Here is a 19,628-nt window from a genome sequence, read left to right on the forward strand (position 1 = left end):
TCAAATAAATGGTGGAGTTGTATTTTTCAAACACCTTGTCAGAATGTTGAGCAGATAAATTTAGCCATTCACGGGTGAATCAAATGTCACCTATATTTTGCACTTTCCTTCGGATGCGCTCTCCCGTTTGTATACAAGAAATTTACTAACTTACCTCCAACTTGTCGTAGATCTCTGAATAAGTATGCATGAGGAAGCTGATACAAGTCTATACCAGTTGATATCTATTGTTTGCAATTACTCTACGATGATCTAATAGCCCGCGTTGCAATTTGTTGGAGCTTTCAAGTTTTTTATTTCGTTTTAAATTTGAAGGTATATTTTCATTTTATAACTAAATTTCACAAGATTGCATAAAGCTCATTGCACTCATCAATATGGTTGCTACAGTTTGCAGCTAAAACTGGCTTTATATTATATTATATATTATATAAACACTCTTTATATTGGCCTGAAATTTTATTCTTTCACATTAAGTGCTATTAAGTTGATTTACTCTTCATAAATGCATTTGAGGGCTTCAACATGGTCTATGTATTTGTATGATATTTACTCCTACTAGTGTCTATTCCTACCAACTTTAGCTTGACCGTACTCATAAGTGTTACAAATATGACCCGGTATTTAAAAAAGCTAGGTTTACCAATTTAGTGAGGAAGCACTATTGTAATCGTCGGAATGCTAATCCTTGCACCGCTGTTGCCTATGATAAAAAGAATCTATTTTCAGCAAAATTATCAATATATAAACATTGAAATAAAAAATTAATGAGTCTCATTACTGTAGTGTGTCCCGCAGAATATATGCCTAGTTTCCATCACACTTGACATGTATTTGCTTCAAGTGTATAATGTTCCACGTTGTATTGCCAGACCACCTGCCCTACCAGTCACGTTGCATTTAGTGTTGCAGGTTTTGCTGTACAAGTGCCTAACTCATCAGTAAGACTGTATTTAATGTTACAGGTTCCCTGTACAAGTGCCTATCTCATCAGTAAGACTGTATTTAATGTTACAGGTTCCCTGTACAAGTGCCTATCTCATCAGTAAGACTGTATTTAATGTTACAGGTTCCCTGTACAAGTGCCTATCTCATCAGTAAGACTGTATTTAAAGCACATCAATTACATAAGTACTGTTTCAGCTTATTCAGGTTCTTCAATATCTTGGCTTTCAAATGAGCCATTGTTTGACATGGTGAGACAGACATTGGTTGGTGTTTATAGGATTTCCCCAGAGCTCTACCGCAGAAATCTTCAATGGTATAGAATCGAAAATTGTGACGTCACAATTTTCATATTCGGTGTTGTGTGCTCTTACCGCTTATTTTATTGCTTATCGCTTATATTTATCAACTACGATAATGACGCTAGTGGCAGGCGAAGGTAGGACAACTCCAGAGAACCGATGAAGATGACAAAAGAATAAGTGTTATTAGCTCTCCATGTACAGATTATTTCTATGATAAATAACTCAGATTCCAAGCACCATACTATGTTTTTCCGATGATATTATGCACTAGCCCTCTCTTTTTATTGTGATGTTAAGTGGCACGACTAAGACTAAATAATTTCAAGCATTGCGAAAGTGCAATTGACATATTAGGACTATAATAGTCCTATGACCACGCCACTGCAGGTCACAATTTAATCGATGTGATTTAATTACCTTTATCAACGACAGTATATTTATTGAAGCATAATTAATTAACCCAGAACATGTGTTTGTATTGGTCGGGCATTAGCGCGATCCCCGGGCATTGTTAATTATCTAGAGTCCTAGTTTATTATTAGCGCTCTCTGGGTTTAACAGCACCGATGGCAGCGAAAGGGATCGACGACCTAAGGCATAATAATAATTATGACATCACATTTGGGAACCGCAACCAAGTGTTTTTTTATTGCCGGACGTACTTTTGACAACCTGTTTTTCATAGTTATATTATTCTTTGTGTATTGAATATAGGCTCATTCGAAAGCCAAGACTCTGATGTATTGAAATATATGATAAAACATTATGTAATTTATGTGCTTTAATGTTAGTTTTTACTGTACAAGTGCCTACTTCATAAGTAAAACTGTATTTAATGTTACAGGTTCCATTGCATGAGACTCTACAGGAACTTCACTCATAAGCAACATCTCTGTCTTGTCTTCGAGTCGCTCAACATGAATCTTCGCGAGTTACTTAAGAAATATGGAAAGGATGTCGGCCTCCATGTTAAGGTATCGCTGTCTAGCAGTCATCAGTTACATAAACTGTCAACATGATCAGCCAAATGGCATCAACTGTGTATTTATGTGTTATAAGACTTCTTGCATGACGACCATTGACTTTGTATCACTTGTCCAATAGTTAAGGCTTATTTAACATATCAATAGTTAACATATTCAACATGTCCAATAGTTAACATATCACTGACACCCACCATCAGCTTTTCATTATTGGTTTATAAAGCATTCATTTGTTTAATTAGTTAAACCATAACTGCCACGTACAACTTTTATCGTTTTTGTTAGGTAAATCAGACACGTTGATTCCGATTTTGTACTTAAAATGAAGATGGGCCACTAACTCAAAAAAGCGCAATAACAACGCTAGCTTGTGATAAAAATTGCGCTTTTTTTAGCTCATTTTTCTCGGCTTTCAGCCTATTAAACATCCTGTAATAAGCTACAATGTTAAATAGCTTATCCACATTTCAAAAAGACAGATTATTTTGAAAGCTGAATTTGGAGAATAATGGGTTTTAAGACACCCATCTATATAATTCTAGATCGGACTAAATTATCCCCAACTTCCGTCCCTAAAAAGCTAGGTTACGTCACATATTTATGGGCAGGGCGTATTGTGTCGATTGCGACACCGATATTGAATCGCTGTAAAAAAGCCTCCAAAAACAAAAGTGGCTTTGAAAGTTAGGAGACCAATCTTTATTTTGAGTACAAAATCAGAATCAATGTGTCTGATTTACCTAAAAAAACCCTAAAAGTTGTATGTGGCGATTATGGTTTGAGATATTCTTTGCCTTCTTGCAAACGCCGTGTTTGTTTTGTCACTCTGTTATATATTTTAAGGTCTTACGATGCCTTTACATGTAACGTTTAAATTTCTTGGCAATTATACGACGATGTTAATTTCACATAGTTAGTTTCAGAATATGGATTATGAATGACATAAATTCTGTTTTTGCTGCCATTTATTCACCTTCAATAGCCCTACAAGTACATGCATATATACTATTGTTTTTATATTATATATTATATTTATATACTATTGTTTCCCTCTCAAGATCGCAATTTATGAACTATCCATTGTAGGCAGTGAGGTCATACAGTCAGCAACTGCTGCTTGCTCTTAAGCTCCTCAAACGCTGCTCCCTTATACACGCTGACATAAAGCCTGATAACATCCTAGTCAGTGCCAATAAGCTCGTTTTAAAGCTGTGTGACCTCGGGTCCGCCATGCATGTAGGTGAGAGTGAGAGCACGCCCTACCTTGTCTCAAGATTCTACCGAGCTCCTGAGATAAGTAAGTCAATTTATGTATTTGTTTATTCAACACTTTCCTGATATGCGCTAAAGTATCTCATCTTAGTCGCTAATAGGGATGACAAGTTGTTGTGTTTGCTGTCCTTCTAGTACTAGGATTACCCTATGACTATGGAGTGGACTTGTGGGCTATCGGCGTGACCATATATGAGCTATACACAGGCAAGATCATGTTTCCTGGTAAATCTAACAATGAAATGCTCAAGCTTATACAGGTGAGCCTGCTTCATGTTTTCTACTCGCTGTCCAGCTAACTGTTGCATCTCTCTGCACTGTCGCCTAAACTTTGGTTCTTGCATTTTTAGGGAACAAGGGTTTGTTGTACTGAATATTAAACAATCTAAAACTTCAATGTACTCAAAGTTTCCATTGTAGCTTCATAACATACATGTATTTATAAATCTTGTAAATTTTTGATTTACCATGATGAAAGTTCAGATAGCTGAAAATGGATTTAGAATTCATTGTAAGCAGCTTATTAACGGTTTAAATGCAGTTGTGATTGCAGCCATCCTGTAGGTGTGTTGTTTAAAAAATTCAGTAACATTATCTAAATGTATTTCAGTAAACTGTAACTATGTTGTCAGCTTATCAGCTGACAAAAGTCAAGGAAATTTACTCGAACAAGCCGTAGACTTTCAATATGAAGTAAAATGGTATAGTTTTTAACCTATACCATTTTAACCTTTGCTTGACTATGAGAACAGTTCAACCATAACCAAACGATCGACATAAAAACCAAGACTGATACAAATTGTAGGCTATTGAACCTATGAATTCTATGTTATACAAAAGAGAAAGAGTTCATCACAAAACCTCATAGAACTCGCTTGGCAATGTTTGGGGTTGTTTCAAGAGGGACGATACTTTCCTAAATTTAACGTTGATAGAATGTAGTAAAACCTTCAGATGTGCTTACTACCTTGCCGCTTGCTTCATCCGACTATGATTGCCTATGGAAGTAGGCTTACAATTTGGAATGTTGAGAAAGTTCCCACGCAGCAAACATTGGACTAAAGACATAAGAAGCATTTAGCTCAAAGATTCTATCCTATGAGAGAAAGGACATGTCTTAAACTTCATAAAATTTATTTGATAACTTTCCTGGTTATTTAATAAAGAACGCTACCTTCGAAGTTTAATGGCAACCGCCTATGGTTAAACCTTCATGAAAATAATTTGTTCATTGTTATTGTACCAAATACTCTTAAAATGGCTTGCTGGCAGTGTACATAATTATATTTCAAAATGTACTTCTGGGATATTTATGGGCCTTTCTCTCAGGTTTTACTCCCTTTCAATGAATAATGGTTAAAAGCAAAAATTGGAAAGTTAATCAGATTTCTTTTTGCACATTATCATTGAATTGGGCTGATTGCAGATGTAGTCAACGGCCTTGAAGTGTTCACCAACTGCTCTATTTACCGGAGAGCTAAAGCAACATTTATGTCCTAAACCAACATCAATGCCTTGTTCATATATTGGTCTGGTTGAGTTATCTCTGACTCATTCAATTATTACCACTTCTGCCTTGCTGCTCAGCCCAGTTTTTCTAGAACTACTTATCTATATATATAGTACTAGCTGTGCTACCCGGTGTTGCCCGGGTAATGAAAAAGCCTTTGGTCAGATAATTTATTTGTATTAAACATATAACAACATTTGCTATTCTAACTTTCAAACTACATATCATGATAAAATTTTTTGTGTAATTGAAATAAATTAAGAGAGAAAATAAAAACAGCAGTAAAGGTTTTCAAACTTTGTCAAACAACTTTTAAACTTCATATTATGAGGAAAAGTTTTTGTGCAGGTAAAATAAATGAAAAAAATAAAACAACTATAAAAAGGTTTAGACGGAAATGTGAAATAATTAGCAAGTAATAGCTAAATTAAGTCAGTTTTGCTACGATTACAATAAAAGACGATTCGGTAATGATACAATTAATATGAACTGAGAAAACAAAATAAAAATCCTGAATATGTAGAATTAATAATAACAATTCTTGCATAGAAGTGTGTGTGTATAAAAAAGGTTACTGTTCCACCAGAAGCTATTCATCAAAACTTGGAATAAGACTCTCTAAAACTTGAACTCGACGAATATACAATATAATTGTTCACACGAAAAGAATTGGTCTTGACCCCAGATATAGTAATCGAACTAGGAACATCCATTGCTGTGGCAATCGATGACTTTAAATTGGTCATCGCACACAAAAAATCTTTGAAAGCACTAAAAGCAATGCTTAGAGCTGTACCGTCCAGCCCATTGTTTTTTCATACAGTTCGCTAACGTTGCTTTGTAGGAGTCTTATCGACAGTAATCTCATCCATTACCTACCTACTTATCGACAGTAAACTCATCCATTACCTAAAAGCTTTGGGTAATCCATCAGCTACAAACTTACAAAACAATATTAATAATCTACAAACAAACTGCAGTGCTATATTTTGTCAACTTACAGCATTCCATGCTGCCCTTTCAGAAATTTAAAATGCTACCAACCTAATGACTTGGTACCCACAGACTATATCTCTTAGCTTCCTCTCTGTTCACATGAATAGACAAAATGACGGACGAAACTGCTACTCGCAACTATAGACTGTCAACTTTACCAATCAATTTTCTGTCTGAATGTTGTCAGAGGCATGTTGCGTACCTGCTGTCCATCGCATGGAACTATACCGGGCCAGTTTACTTCAAAGGGATGAGCAATGTGAAGTCCATGCTGCTTTTTACTAGTAGCTTAGATGGACTCTCACCTCAATTGGTCATGTTATTGTGCAAACAACCTTTGTCATCTCCTTCCCTTGTTTCGGTAGAATGTTTTTACTTGACTAAAAACAACTACATATCATAACTTTTTAGCGTTCTTCAAGGATAATACTTGTCTAAAGCTCTGCCTTTTTTCTTTAGTCCCTTCTAACTGTGAGCAGTAGAGCTATACGCTCTGTTTTTAACAGTTGTTAGTTGGCCCTCAACCGGTTGTCATTAAATTAATATTTTATTTATAGATAATGAATAAAAATAATTGCCTGTTTTGAGTTGTAACATTAACAAGGTCTTACTTGTTAAGTATCCAAGCTACTTATAACCAGCGACGATAGGACAATACAGTAACTGTGAGCTTATAATTACATTTGTCATCTGTAAATCAATGTTACCTATATCATCAATCACTTGATTTACTGTGTTACAATGATAAATCAGAGATGAAAATGAAAACTACAATGTGTCCAATTACCATGTGTTGTAATTAGACAAGAAACAGTCCTTAGACTGGCTTGTATCTATTAGCAGCCTTAGCACCCTCGTTTGTGATTATTATGTCCTATTTCATGTATATTGAATGCAATTTAGAGGAATTATGTAACTGTTGTGAGCTACTAATGGTTTTACAGGACTTCAAGGGAAAGCTCCCAAATAAAGTGGTGCGCAAGGGTGTGTTCAAGGACAACCACTTCGACTCGCTCTGCAACTTTCTCTACACAGAAGTAGACAAGGTCACCGAAAAGGTCTGCTCCACTGTTCAGTTAATGCTTTTTTCTTTTGGGTGTCTGCATTCTCTTACCATTCACTTTCTGACATTGCAGACATTTCTGCACAGGCTAAGCGAATTTGATTGCACTGTTTCATTGAATATAAAGTGCTTGTCATACTGCCATACTGGAGACACTACTTTCTCCGCTTGTAAATATTGTATACCTAGAAGCTTTTTTAATTAAAAAAAAGAAAGTTCTTTCATCTTATACTTTATACTAAAATCAATTTTAATCAATGTTTCTCCACTTTGTGGTTATGGTTTATGATTTATAAAAATGCAAAGCTTGTAAAAACAAAGAAAGGTGCAACAAAAAGTCCGGTTAATATCTGTATCCAACTATAACGCTTGGCCTCAGTTAGTCTATTGCGGTGCGGGCTAGTGCAAATATCCCAAGATAACCTATTATTCTGTCATATATTTTTTAAGTTTGTTAAACATTTTTTGCTCATATCTAATTAATAATGTTGAAAAATTATGAATTTATAAACTTTACTGAACAAGTAACACGATAATAATTGAATAGTTTGCTGTAGCCAGAAAAGAATGTAAAACCATTGGACAACGTCACCACCCTTTATTTGAATGCCACCACTACTTAAACGCCACTATAATAGTGGAAGGGTTAAAAAATGAAAGCACCACTCTATTTGAGCGCCATGGTGTTCAAATACAGGGCTTACGGTATGTAAAATTTGAGGAAATATTCATCTCGGCTTGTTAAATAATTTTTAACATGTTCAAAGTTTTCAAAACGTTCTACTCTTTATAGTTACAAATAAAAAGCCTGTGGAAATTGAAAATAAAACACAAAAGTAAAAAGATGTGTAAGTCTAGTAATTTTATATCATATCTAGTGTAAGCTACCATAAGTTCTTTCGCATATTGCTGTCATTGACTCTACCATCAAATAAATGCATTGCTGAGTTTCTCTTTTTCTCTATATGTCTGTAAGGTAGAGTAATAATTTTTGTATTTGCAGATTATTACTTGAAGAATTTAGCTTTTGGTTATACTTTAGGTTTTTACGTTTAATTTTATAGCATTATATAGCTTTATATAATGCATTTATTTTAATGCTATATGTAATTGCTTGAAGTATTTTCTGTTGTTGTGTTACAATGATATAGAGTACAAGATTACAATCTATATATATAAATCTCAAAGTTTGTGTGTGTGTACTTGAGTTTGTCCAGCTATAGCTATTAAAATATTGGAGTGAAGAATTCGTATCACAGAAGATTTAATCTCAGAACCTCCTGTTCACCAGGCAAACATCTCTCCAATTAAGCTATGCGAGATGGTGGATTCATTAGGCGATATATGTCTCTTATGTGGGTGAAAAGACGCATACCGCGTTATGGCGCAAGATCATTTTATTCTTGCTTTCACAGCTCTCATTAGTAATTTTTCTTGTTCAAATTAGCCAGTGGCATTGTGCCAGGCTTATGACAAGTGGCAGGCAACTACATTACTTGTCATTGTTTATAAGCTGATTTTTAATACCCATGCAATGCCAGGCATTCCGCTAGTATTATTATAAGAATGCAAAGTCTTCTCATAATAGTTGCTGCAGCAAAGATCGGAAGTTATTAACTTATTAATGCATTAACTTTATGCATAGAGTCTGGATTGAACTTATGACTCAAGTATTAAACTGTATTGGTAAATCTTTTCCTTTTGCAGGAGAAAATCACAGTTCTCAATACAATACCTGCCAACAACCAGATGCTCGCCAACTTGACTACAGCCCACCGTCTGCCTGAGGACCAGCTGCAAAAGGTCACTCAATTGCGAGACTTACTCGACAAAATGTTACAATTGGATCCCACAAAGCGCATAACTATTAATCAATGCCTTACGCATCCGTTTATAGCAGAAAAGGTGTGACAACACTCAGTTGACCCTGATAAAACTGGTCTCACAGAAAACGTTCAAACTGTACAGCAATGAACTGCCATCTATGTATGTTTTACACTGGCCCAATCTATGCGACTAAAATTTTCTAGTTGAGCTTTGCATCTTCTGTCATCTGAGATATTTGGCCTTGTTTGATTCACTTTCTATTCTTTCTATTGTATCTGTATATACTACGTACAGTGACTGACGTAAGAGAGATATGGTTGGCTGGTGAAAGGAGTCGATTAGACTAGATGTGGGCAGCTTTACATCTGACAATCTCTCACAGTTGGATGGTAAGAGGGGTGCATCAGCCTCTGTCACTTAGCAGAAACACTCACGCAGGCATTCCTAGATATATGTAGACTGACTGCACTGGTCAACGTTATTGCATTTTCTTTTTATTAAAAGAATATAATATATACTTTGACAATATGGGGAACATATGGTTGTATTGTTGACATTAGTCTAACTATATGTAATTGCTGTGCATTAACATAGTTGCATAGAGAACTGCAATAGCGTGCCAACTCTGTGCCTGATAGACATGTCTATTAAAAATCAGTCTGTTCGTCTCAACTGCATTTCTCAAAATAACATAACTTATTGTTGAGGCGCTGCTTGTCCGCCTTTGGTGATAATCTAATGATCGTTTCAGGCTAGCTCTCGGAAATGCTAAGAAGTGCATAGTAAGCAGACGTAATGGTCACCGGCCACTGCCTACTGGACTTGTGGAGAATATTTCAGGTTTTCTTTAAATGTTTATATTGGTGTGATTTTTATTTGTCTGACTGGCAAACTTGTTTAATAGAATAGCAGCTTCTATGCAACGATGATGGGCTTAAGCACATGCCTTTCACTGGTTGTCTGATATATGCCATTCAAATAACTTGAGCTTTCCCCCACCATTCTCAAATATGGTAAGTTTTATTCCAATTTTCTAGTAAGTATGGAATTACCTTTTGATGAATAATGACAATCTTTTGGAGAGTAACAGAGGTTGTTCAGTATGAGAGATAACTTGAAAGTGTTAGAATATCTCTTGAGTAAACTGCCATAGGCGCTACAACATGTCCTTGACAATTACAATGGCATCTTTATTATTTTTACTAGTAGATAAATGTCGTTTTTCACGGTATAACGATGCAAAAATAGAGCTTTAGAGTTGCTTGCTCACATGTTGCTTTTTCATTTTAGGTATGCTGTGTCACTAAGGATTGAATGATATGGAATGGATGAAATATTGTAGATACAATGGTGTCAAAGATAGCACCTATGGTTCCATATGCTCGTCAGCAGATTCTGATACGAGAAGACGGGCGATTTATTTTAATTAAATTTACAATCCAATGGCATGCCTGCATCCTTGCTACCAAAACATTTGTACTTGGTTATCATTCAGGTTTCCAAACTGCGTTTTATCATTCCATAGTAGTCATAAAATAGTTTGTATCAATTCGTGGTTGCATCTTTTGTTCTATCTGATTGTCTTCTACTGATAGTTCATTTTAATTGACTGATATTTTGCATCGCATTGAAATATGAAAATTTCTATTTAATGCCCTTCTGTATATGTACTAAACTTATTATGGCAACTGTTTAAGATTGTCTAATACTAAATGCTGTGATACGAAAGATGATTTCATTTTAGTGTCTATTATTTTTTTTTATTTCGTAAGACCTTCACGATAGTCTTAGGGTGCTTTCGAATTTCCTACATGTGACAAAAGCTTGAACATAATATCTAGCATGGAATGGGCGATACGATAATCATTCTTCTTTTCTAGCAGTTTATCTTTTCCATTAAATTTCACCGCTCTTTGACTGCCACGACAATTGCTTTATCAAAGACTGATAAAACATACTCATAATGAGATTATCTTGGCTTATAAAACATGCAGACTGCACTCCCGACCATATTGCGCTCATACATTTGTGTACCATTAGTATGCCATATGCAGCTGTACATATATTCAAACAAGGAACCAACTACTGATTTTTTCCGAAGCATTAGTTGTAGCCCGTAAACATTTGACACCCTCATGTATATCTAATTGTGTCTCGCGTGCCCATAAATAATATAAAAGGCCATATTTTTGTAAGTTGATCGGTTATGCACGCTGTTAGTCACTGATTGTTCTCCCCCAAGTTCTCTGCACAGTAACCTGAATGAGCACCCCAAATAGAATACCCTAGACATCGTTGAATGAAGTATGTGGTTAAAATTCATTCTATATGTAAACTTGTCAATGTTTTATACGCGCCTCATTCAGATGTATCTGTCTATCTCAGCTATTAATCTATCCGATGTTGCCAGAAAGGATTGAGTATTTTGACAAACACTGAATGTGTGTATATAGAGCAAACAGCCTGCTATTGCGACTTGTAAACTAATTACATATTGACAACAACGGTCGACTGAGGATGTTAACAATGCCTATTCTAGGAGTCCGTGTCCCGTTGTCGTGTCCCCCCATGAATACGGTGAACTATTTTACAATGGCGTGGTATATGTGATCGTAATTCAAGCGTGCTCTTGTGCAGTTGTTCGTTTTGACTATGACAATGGTTTAGACTTGACCATGCAGCTCTGTTTTGTGGCTTCTTTTGCCATCTGTTTAAATTTAGTTCCCTCAACATCATGTTACACTTACCTACATCTTTGTATCTCAGCCTAGGTCTGCCCTTATTCCTCTTTCGTGCAGTGTGTCATCCAGAGAACTGTCCGTGGACAACATCTCTGTGACATTAAACTTGGTTGTGCGTGATTTGAACTGAACTGAGAGACTAAAAAGAAGTGGACACAGTCTTGTTTGGATGTAGACTGCTTCGCTGTTGTCTTTAGAAGCAACTTCAAGCATAGCACCAAAATACAGTGAGAAAAGGGGTGGTGCCCCAAAACACAGCCTTGCGTGACACCCTTTTCCACAAAGAACCTAGTTGAAGCATGATGCGCCGTGACTACTTGGGCCTGCATTTCGTCATACAAAAATCTTATGAAGTTTATCATCTTGTCAATGCAGCCCAACTTTTTCAGGACTATCCAAAAACCTTATCTTGAGACTATCAAAAGCCTTCGTGAAGTCATTAAAAACAGCGTATGAAGGCATGTTTTGATCTAGACATTTGTCCTTTACTTGACAGACATTGAACACCATATCCATTGTACTACGTCTCTTATGAAATCCCATACTGTCTTTTAGGCAGTACATTTGGTGATATCACCTTATTGATCCTGTTGAGTAGTACATGGGTCATAATTTTTCCAGCAATTGGCAGTAAAAAAATGCCTCGACAGTTCCCAGTCTATATGATCTCCTTTCTTAAATATACATGTAGGTGGGATGTTCGTCCTTCTACCATATATCTCTAATCAATTGAAAATAATATCTTTTGTAGCCACCGGCCTCCATACTTCCATACCTCTGCTAGGGTCCCACATTATTCAGGTGCTCTTTATTTTTTTCGTTACGGTGACTGCAATGATAAATTTCGCTTCGTCGGGAGGTTCATCCAGACAGCTCATAATTGGTCGTTGAGTAAAGCGATATAAAGCACGCCGCTCTCTCATTCTTGGGACATTTGGGAACCAGTTAAAATGTTCGGCGAAGCGATCCAGAATATGATTCTTATCCTGCAGGACTATTTCTCCATCAAGTGATTTTAGCTGCACCGTTGCTCTCTTCTGTAGGCCATTTACTTCTCTGAGACTGTTAAAATTTCTTTATGTCGTTTAGTTTCTTGCTTTTTCTTATCAATGTAACGTGACTTCAGTTCTTTGGTGTATTACTGGAGTTTTTTCCTCACTGTTGGAAGTTTTGCTTGTTTGCTCTAATGCAACGAAACAAATTCATGCATCAATTTTCTCTTCAAGCAGCTGGTTAAGCCTCACATCATCCTTTCTGAACCAATTTTGAGGTCTCCTGGATAAGTTGCTTAGTACCACATACACCGCATTAGAAGACAGACTTTAAATTCTCCCATCGTTCAGTGATCTCCGTTATTACCTTCTCATCTTATTTTATTTACTTTCTTGTTTTTCGAATATTTATCTCAAATTTTGATGTTTTTTAGCTTTTCAACATTTAGTTTTTAGCTTGTTTTGGATGGTCTTTTCGTGTTCTTTTTTTGTATTTTAACTGTTTTCATAGAACAAACTATGTTGAGGTCTGTACAGCATTCTGCACCATTGTAAACAGTGTCCAAAACATCTCTTCGGTCCACTTGTTTTGTAATCGCATATCTAGCGGGTGCCAATGCTGGAACCTTGGATGCATCCATGTCGTCTTATGATGATCCTTGTGTTTGAAGATGGGGTTGCTGATGACAACATTATGCTCTAAGCAAAAAGCAAGTGGAAGTTCACCGTTAAAGTTACATTTTTCTAAACCCTGATATCCGATTAATTTTTGCAAACTCTGATGATCACATTCAACCCTTGCATTAAAGTCACCTGCAATAATCAGCTTGTCTGTGCCAGAGATGCTGTTAATCATACATCCATTGATGGCAAAAGTTCTTCTTTGCGTAATCAGAATTGGTCATAGTGAGAGCATATAAGTGTAAGATAGACAAGTGCACATTCCTCTTTAGGAGCAGGAGCAGTCATGATGCTGTCATTCACCGCGATTGGGTCTTGTCTCATTTTCTTGACTGTCATTTCTGATTGCAAAGCCAACTCCTGCCTTTCTTCGTTTATGCTTTTCTCTGCCACTCAAGTAAAATGAGTAGCCACTATCCACCAAACTGCTAGACGAGTCTCGCAGTGATGCGATATCACTGCCATCTTTGAAGTCCTTTTGCCATCAGTACAGTCTGTCATTTTGGTCGATTTGAGCGATCTTTATCAGTGAGTGTTCTTACATTCCATTCTGCGGTTTCAAGATGAACTTGAAACTATGTGACTCTTGTGTTGGTTTCCTAGCGGATCTTTCACTGGATGCTAGAGTGGAAGCACCAAATCGCAAACCTTTTTAGACTGAATGATGTTCGAGCTAGTATGATTATCATCAATTTGTGATATTTCCATAAATGTGGAAAGGGTATCAAAGAACACTAGCTTTTGCATAATTAGTTCCTCTTGGAACTCCAGAGATGTAATCCAGTCCAGTGGGCAGAAACAGGTTCAGACATACTGGCTTCTCTAATCTGAGGCAGTGGCTAGCCAGAAGATAAATTAATCTTTCCCCTCCTTTGATCATGGCCATGGCACACATTTTGGGAACTCTGGTGAGACTGCTCAAACTGTTGGGTATTTTACTTCTTTTCAAAAGGATGCCCAGATTCAACTCCAGCGTAGAGCTAGTGTTGCCGGTTTGTCAGTTTATCAGGTTGTATCGGTTTTCATGGTTAGCCGATAGCCTGTACAAGTACCTGACTAGTTAAGTACTTATAGGTGCACCCTACATGCATGAAATTCGTTATGACTGTTGTATATGCAGGCATCTCTCATGTGCCTGACTATGTTGTAGGAACTTGGGCTAAGGATATGTGATCGGCTTTGGGAGAATGCGCCTCTAAAATGGAACTAAAGTATTCTGCAGTTCTCTCGGTTTATGGATGCCTTAAGTGTACATATACCAAGGTGTATAGAAGAGCTTCATTTTTACATTAATCAGAGACCGTGGTGAAAGCTTTTATGACAACTTGTCCCCAATAGTCTCACCACTTGTTGAATATTGGCCACCACCCGCGCGCGCACACACCCTTGGCTGCATCTATTCGATTAGCTGAAATGTTGATTGTTACGATTGCGATTCTGTTATTTCTAACGCAAGCTAGTTGTGCCCAATATCGCCTTTTGGATGATGGTGATTACAGGACTTCACACAAAAAACTACTTTTATAAAAAAAATCGTTTTACTAGTGACTCACAGGAAAATCTATAGTATAAATGTAAATTATTTAAAAACCATTTTAAGTAATCATTTTAGAATTAATTGTTTGACATTGATATGAAAATGTCACCAAAACAAAACTACATACAGAAAGCGAAGCCAAACCACAAGATAAGCATATGATGCGTACAAACAGCAAAGACCCCAAGACATCAAAAGATCGAATAATTACAAATGTCAAATAGAAAATTAAAAACTTCAAAATTAGGAACAGTTTATCATAAAAAATGAGTCAACTGCCCTACCAGAAAACCACCAGAAAGGTGTTGGAAACAAATCAGATTACATGTATCAAGATTTGTCATCCTCTGTCAGACACGACCTAGATACTAAGGGTATTTTAAGAGCTCCACCCTACATGTTGACAGCACGTACACTAGCTGAAAACTTAAGCAAACAAGATATCTTCACACACCTGATACGAAGCATTGAACCAAGCAATACTCGACCAAATACGAAGCAATACTCGACTTACTCCCCACAGGCTAGCCTTCCCACATGCTAAACAATTTATTTAAGAGAACAGCTCCCATGACTCGGCCTCTTTTTCCTAAGGGCCTGCTTAGGCGCTCTCCCTCTGTCTGCTAATGAGCCTCTCTTTCTCCTGCCTGTAGGACCTCTTCCCCCACATTTGCTGAAGCTTGTTACTTATGGACAGTCATGACTCCCATTTGACTGTCAAGACTCGAACCCGTACGAGACTGAGCAAATGAGTATGGATGACCGTTCGAGTAAAGGGTGTAACTGTCATTAGCTATTTTAACCTTTCATCATCAATATTATTTTTTTAAATTTTGTTAAATGTGTGCCAAAAAACAATAACGTTTGCCGTTTTGTAAGGATAATTTCAATGGTAAAGAAGTATAAATAATGTTTGAGTAATTTTTATATTTTGTAAATAAATAACTTGTTATTTTCTACAGTTACTGCCTATTCAAAACTTCAGAAAATAATCCAATTTCGAAATAAACAAAAAATAAAGGGGACGCCGATGTAACCCCGCAAGCGGGAGTAACTTTGGCCATCGATGAGTTTTCAGTATTAGACCAAAGTTGACAGTTGATAGGGCAACTTTGGCCACTCAAATAGGTCAGAAAGTAAGAAACTAATAGTAACAACATACAAAGATAATTACAGGTAATCAAGATAATGTTGAAGTAAAATTATTCGACAGCATCACTGTCGGCCGAGAGTCATTTTTCAGAATATCAGTTCATCATACTATGGTAAACATTAGTAAAGATGGCCAAATAAGAAACCAATCTGAGCTATTTTACTGAACAAACATTCCTGCAAATGTAGTTTGAAATTTGTAGATTTCACTTAATTTCAGCAAGATTTGGTCATTGCTTAAAGCAGCGGTTCCCAACCTTTTTCATTCAGCCCGCCCTTGTGCCTTTTGATAAATTTGTTTCCTCTCCCCGCACTTTCAACTCACATGACTAAAATCAACCGATACAATTTATAATCCCGTTTCATTGTACATATCTAAACATATAACGACATATTATGAATTTTTATACAGCACACATACAACAATACATGACCTTCGGTATGGCAGTGAATTGGTTTATGACTAGGTTAACTTACTATCCAATCAAGATCTGAATATATGTGTGTTCACATATATCTGGGTTCTGACTAGTAGCTCATTATTAGCGCTTATTGTTATAGATAAACCCAAAATGTTAAATGATGAAACCCTAACTCACAGCACTGCAGGACATAAATTAAAAATTTAACAAATCAGAGACTTCTCTGTTCCCCCCTTGTATATTCAAAATTCCCTCTTAGGTGGGGAATTCCTCCCTGGTTGGAACCCCTGGCTTATAGTGTCACAGTCAGCAATCGATGGAAGTACGAATTTTCTGCTTGACTCCGATTGTTTTCTCAGATATATCATGCTGTAATGCCCGTCTTTCATCTGCTCAACTTTGCCAACATAATTTTTTGTTTAGTGCTTTGCCTTGTTTGTCACTAGCAGGTAATCGCCTTCATCTGAGTCAGTCATGATCACCTCAGGCTCACTGGATACTTTTGAATTCAAATTTTCAAGCTCAATCTCTGAATCACTTCCATCATTGATAGGCCTTTCTTTTGTCCACTGCACATAATGATTCCTTGCTTATGCTTTGTTGCGGAAACATGGTGCTCGTACCCGGTAGTGCATCGGCAATACTTGTGCTAAGTTGTGGGTTAGTAAGTGGATCGGTGTTAGGTAGAGGATCCGCACCGCCAATACTCTTTCTAGCTTCGACTGTTAATCTCCTCTTCTTTGCAGTTCTTTGTGCTTCTCCATAATACAAGGTCTTCAGGTTATCAATAAATATTTCCCCGACTGGATTGAACATCCCTGACTGGATTGAACATCCGCTGCGTTCCTAACATAATCTGGGAGGCTTGCTAGTACCTGGCTTGGGTTTAGAGGATAGTTTCCAGTTTTTCTGAAACCTGATTGCATCTTGCATTGACAGTTCTCCATGGACTCCAGCAGCAGTTCAAGCAACAAAGAAAATTTATCTTTAGCGACTGTTGCACTTCTTTTGCCACTGGTTTTCCTGGTTAAAAAGATACTTCTCAGTTAATTTTCATTGGCTTGAAAAATGCCACATCAACAGCTGTCACATATGCGTTGAGTTTGGCAGGCAAACAAACTTGATGTTGTTCTGCTCGCACAAGTTGAGCACTTCATGATTGAAGTGAGATCTTGACTTATCACCAGTTAATACTTGTTCCATCCTGTTTGTGTAAATAAGGTAATGCTATGCTGCGGAACTAGTCTTTAAAACAAGGACCATCAAACCAGCCAGATTTACTGCGGTTACATCTGGTTCCTGGTGGTCCCCATACGTCTAGGTGTCCCAGAAATAAACTTCGTAAAAGACAATAGCTCACCCTGCTGCAGTTCCAGCAAACATGCTGGTTGAAATTTTGCTACTGTGCATACTATTTTGGATACTTAGTTCCTCTTTGGAATGTGCACTTTTTCCTTCTGAGATCATCGGAGGGGGGAGTTTCATCATAGTTGACATTGTCGGCAGTTTTCCCTAAATTTCTGAAATGAGATCGAATGTCATCTGGATTGACTTTTGCATGCTTAGAGGCTATATTTTGGCACATTCTATAAGAAGGTTTCTGATGGTTCTTTTTCATGAAACTGTAACACCTCTCCCGGATGGTTATTCTTGAACTGAACAACAGACCTTCCACCTTTGTCCAGATATGTCTTTACGAGTACTCTTGAATCTATAAAATATTAAAAGAATAGTGTAAAGATGTTCAAACGTAGTTATAAAAGTGGTTTGTAATTTAGAAATAATAACCAACTCTTACCAATTACAGTATTCTATGCACCAACCTGCTTTGTCCAATGAGAACCTCCATTCTGCTATTTTTTGATATGGTCTACCAAAGTTGGCTCCTTCACTCCGCTTAGAATGGTTTCACGCCCTGGCTAAAGGTCCGGCCACACGTAACGAATTATTCGTTCAATCTGACCGAATCCACGAATTTCACAGAATTCACATATCTATTCTGCCGAATATCATAGATTCGTCTGAGCTGTGCATGCACACCGAATTCGTTAACGAAACGCTTTTAATTGGCTAACCAACTTTTTTAGCGAGCACGGTTCTAGTAGCTTTGGCAAGTGGTATAGTCCAAGACACGTACGACGACCCACAATAAAAGTATCACCGCGATATGACTTGATACATACGATGCAACGGCCTATATGCGCTATTGTTGGTTCTCTCTCGTTGGTTCACCATGACAGGAACTTCTCATCGTGTATCCAGAATTTTCTTTTAAATATTTTAGAAGTTATGAATTATTTCTTTTTCAATAATAACAATTTCGTTTTATGCAGCAAAAGCTCCGTCGCAAAAACAGTCGCTATCTCTAGCGCATATAGGCCGTTGCATCGTATGTATCAAGTCATATCGCGGTGATACTTTTGTGTGTCGTCATACGTGTCTTGGACTATATCACTTGTCAAAGCTAATAGAATCGTGCTCGCTAAAAGAATTGGTTAGCCAATTAAACGCGTTTCGGTAACGAATTCGGTGTGCATGCACAGCTCAGACGAATCTATGATATTCGGCAGAATAGATCTGTGAATTCTGTGAAATTCGTGGATTCGGTCAGATTGAACGAATAATTCGTTACGTGTGGCCGGACCTTTACACATGTGTTTACCAGCTACACTGTTTTGGCTGTCCCTCTACTAATTTTGTACTTTTTTGCCTCTTGGTGCTGAGACTTCCTGTGTTTTATTTCTTTCATAGCAGTGGGGCTGTCTGCTGCTCAACACCATAGCTGCGACATCTGCGTTTGGGTTGGTACTTTCTAGGCATCGCCGGATGGATTGACTGCCTGCAAGCAATAAATTGTATGCTGTAATTAAAACTTCATCAAATCAAAATAAATAACCTTTCTGGGGTTACTTTGGCCTGCCACAAATTCCTAAAAAACCATAAATATTGTTTCCATATTGTTACTGGGTGAACAATATAAACTAAAATGATCTATTTGTTATATACCTTACTTTCCAAACTATTAGCCGCTCCCCCATATAAGCTGTATCTGCTCTATTTTAAAAAACCTGATAATAAAACAATACATAGGCCGCACCTTTTGTATAGGCCGCTGAACCCATAACAGGGCTTTTTAACACGGCGGCAACTTTGCTGGTTAAAACGGAACAGATGCAATAGGCAATAACTAGTATTCACTTCA

At 37.1% G+C, this 19,628-nt stretch overlaps 1 protein-coding gene across 2 annotated transcripts in view; it reads left to right on the plus strand.

The window, feature by feature from the left end:
* Positions 1 to 10,818, plus strand: part of LOC137389935 (serine/threonine-protein kinase PRP4 homolog) — a 37,616-nt gene extending 26,798 nt beyond the window's left edge. Inside the window, exons 8-14 of one of the 2 annotated variants that reach the window (XM_068076130.1) lie at positions 2,095 to 2,224; positions 3,320 to 3,530; positions 3,641 to 3,765; positions 6,956 to 7,069; positions 8,782 to 8,877; positions 9,196 to 9,290; positions 9,653 to 10,818. In XM_068076130.1, coding sequence (XP_067932231.1) covers positions 2,095 to 2,224; positions 3,320 to 3,530; positions 3,641 to 3,765; positions 6,956 to 7,069; positions 8,782 to 8,877; positions 9,196 to 9,198 — 679 coding nt within the window. In that variant the 3' untranslated portion in view covers positions 9,199 to 9,290; positions 9,653 to 10,818. Of the gene's footprint in view, positions 1 to 2,094; positions 2,225 to 3,319; positions 3,531 to 3,640; positions 3,766 to 6,955; positions 7,070 to 8,781; positions 9,291 to 9,652 lie in introns of both variants that reach the window. The other variant, XM_068076129.1, reaches the window with a different exon arrangement.
* Positions 10,819 to 19,628: the final 8,810 nt, after the last annotated feature.

This window comes from Watersipora subatra, chromosome 3, assembly GCF_963576615.1.
Source record: "Watersipora subatra chromosome 3, tzWatSuba1.1, whole genome shotgun sequence".
Classification (NCBI taxonomy): domain Eukaryota; kingdom Metazoa; phylum Bryozoa; class Gymnolaemata; order Cheilostomatida; family Watersiporidae; genus Watersipora; species Watersipora subatra.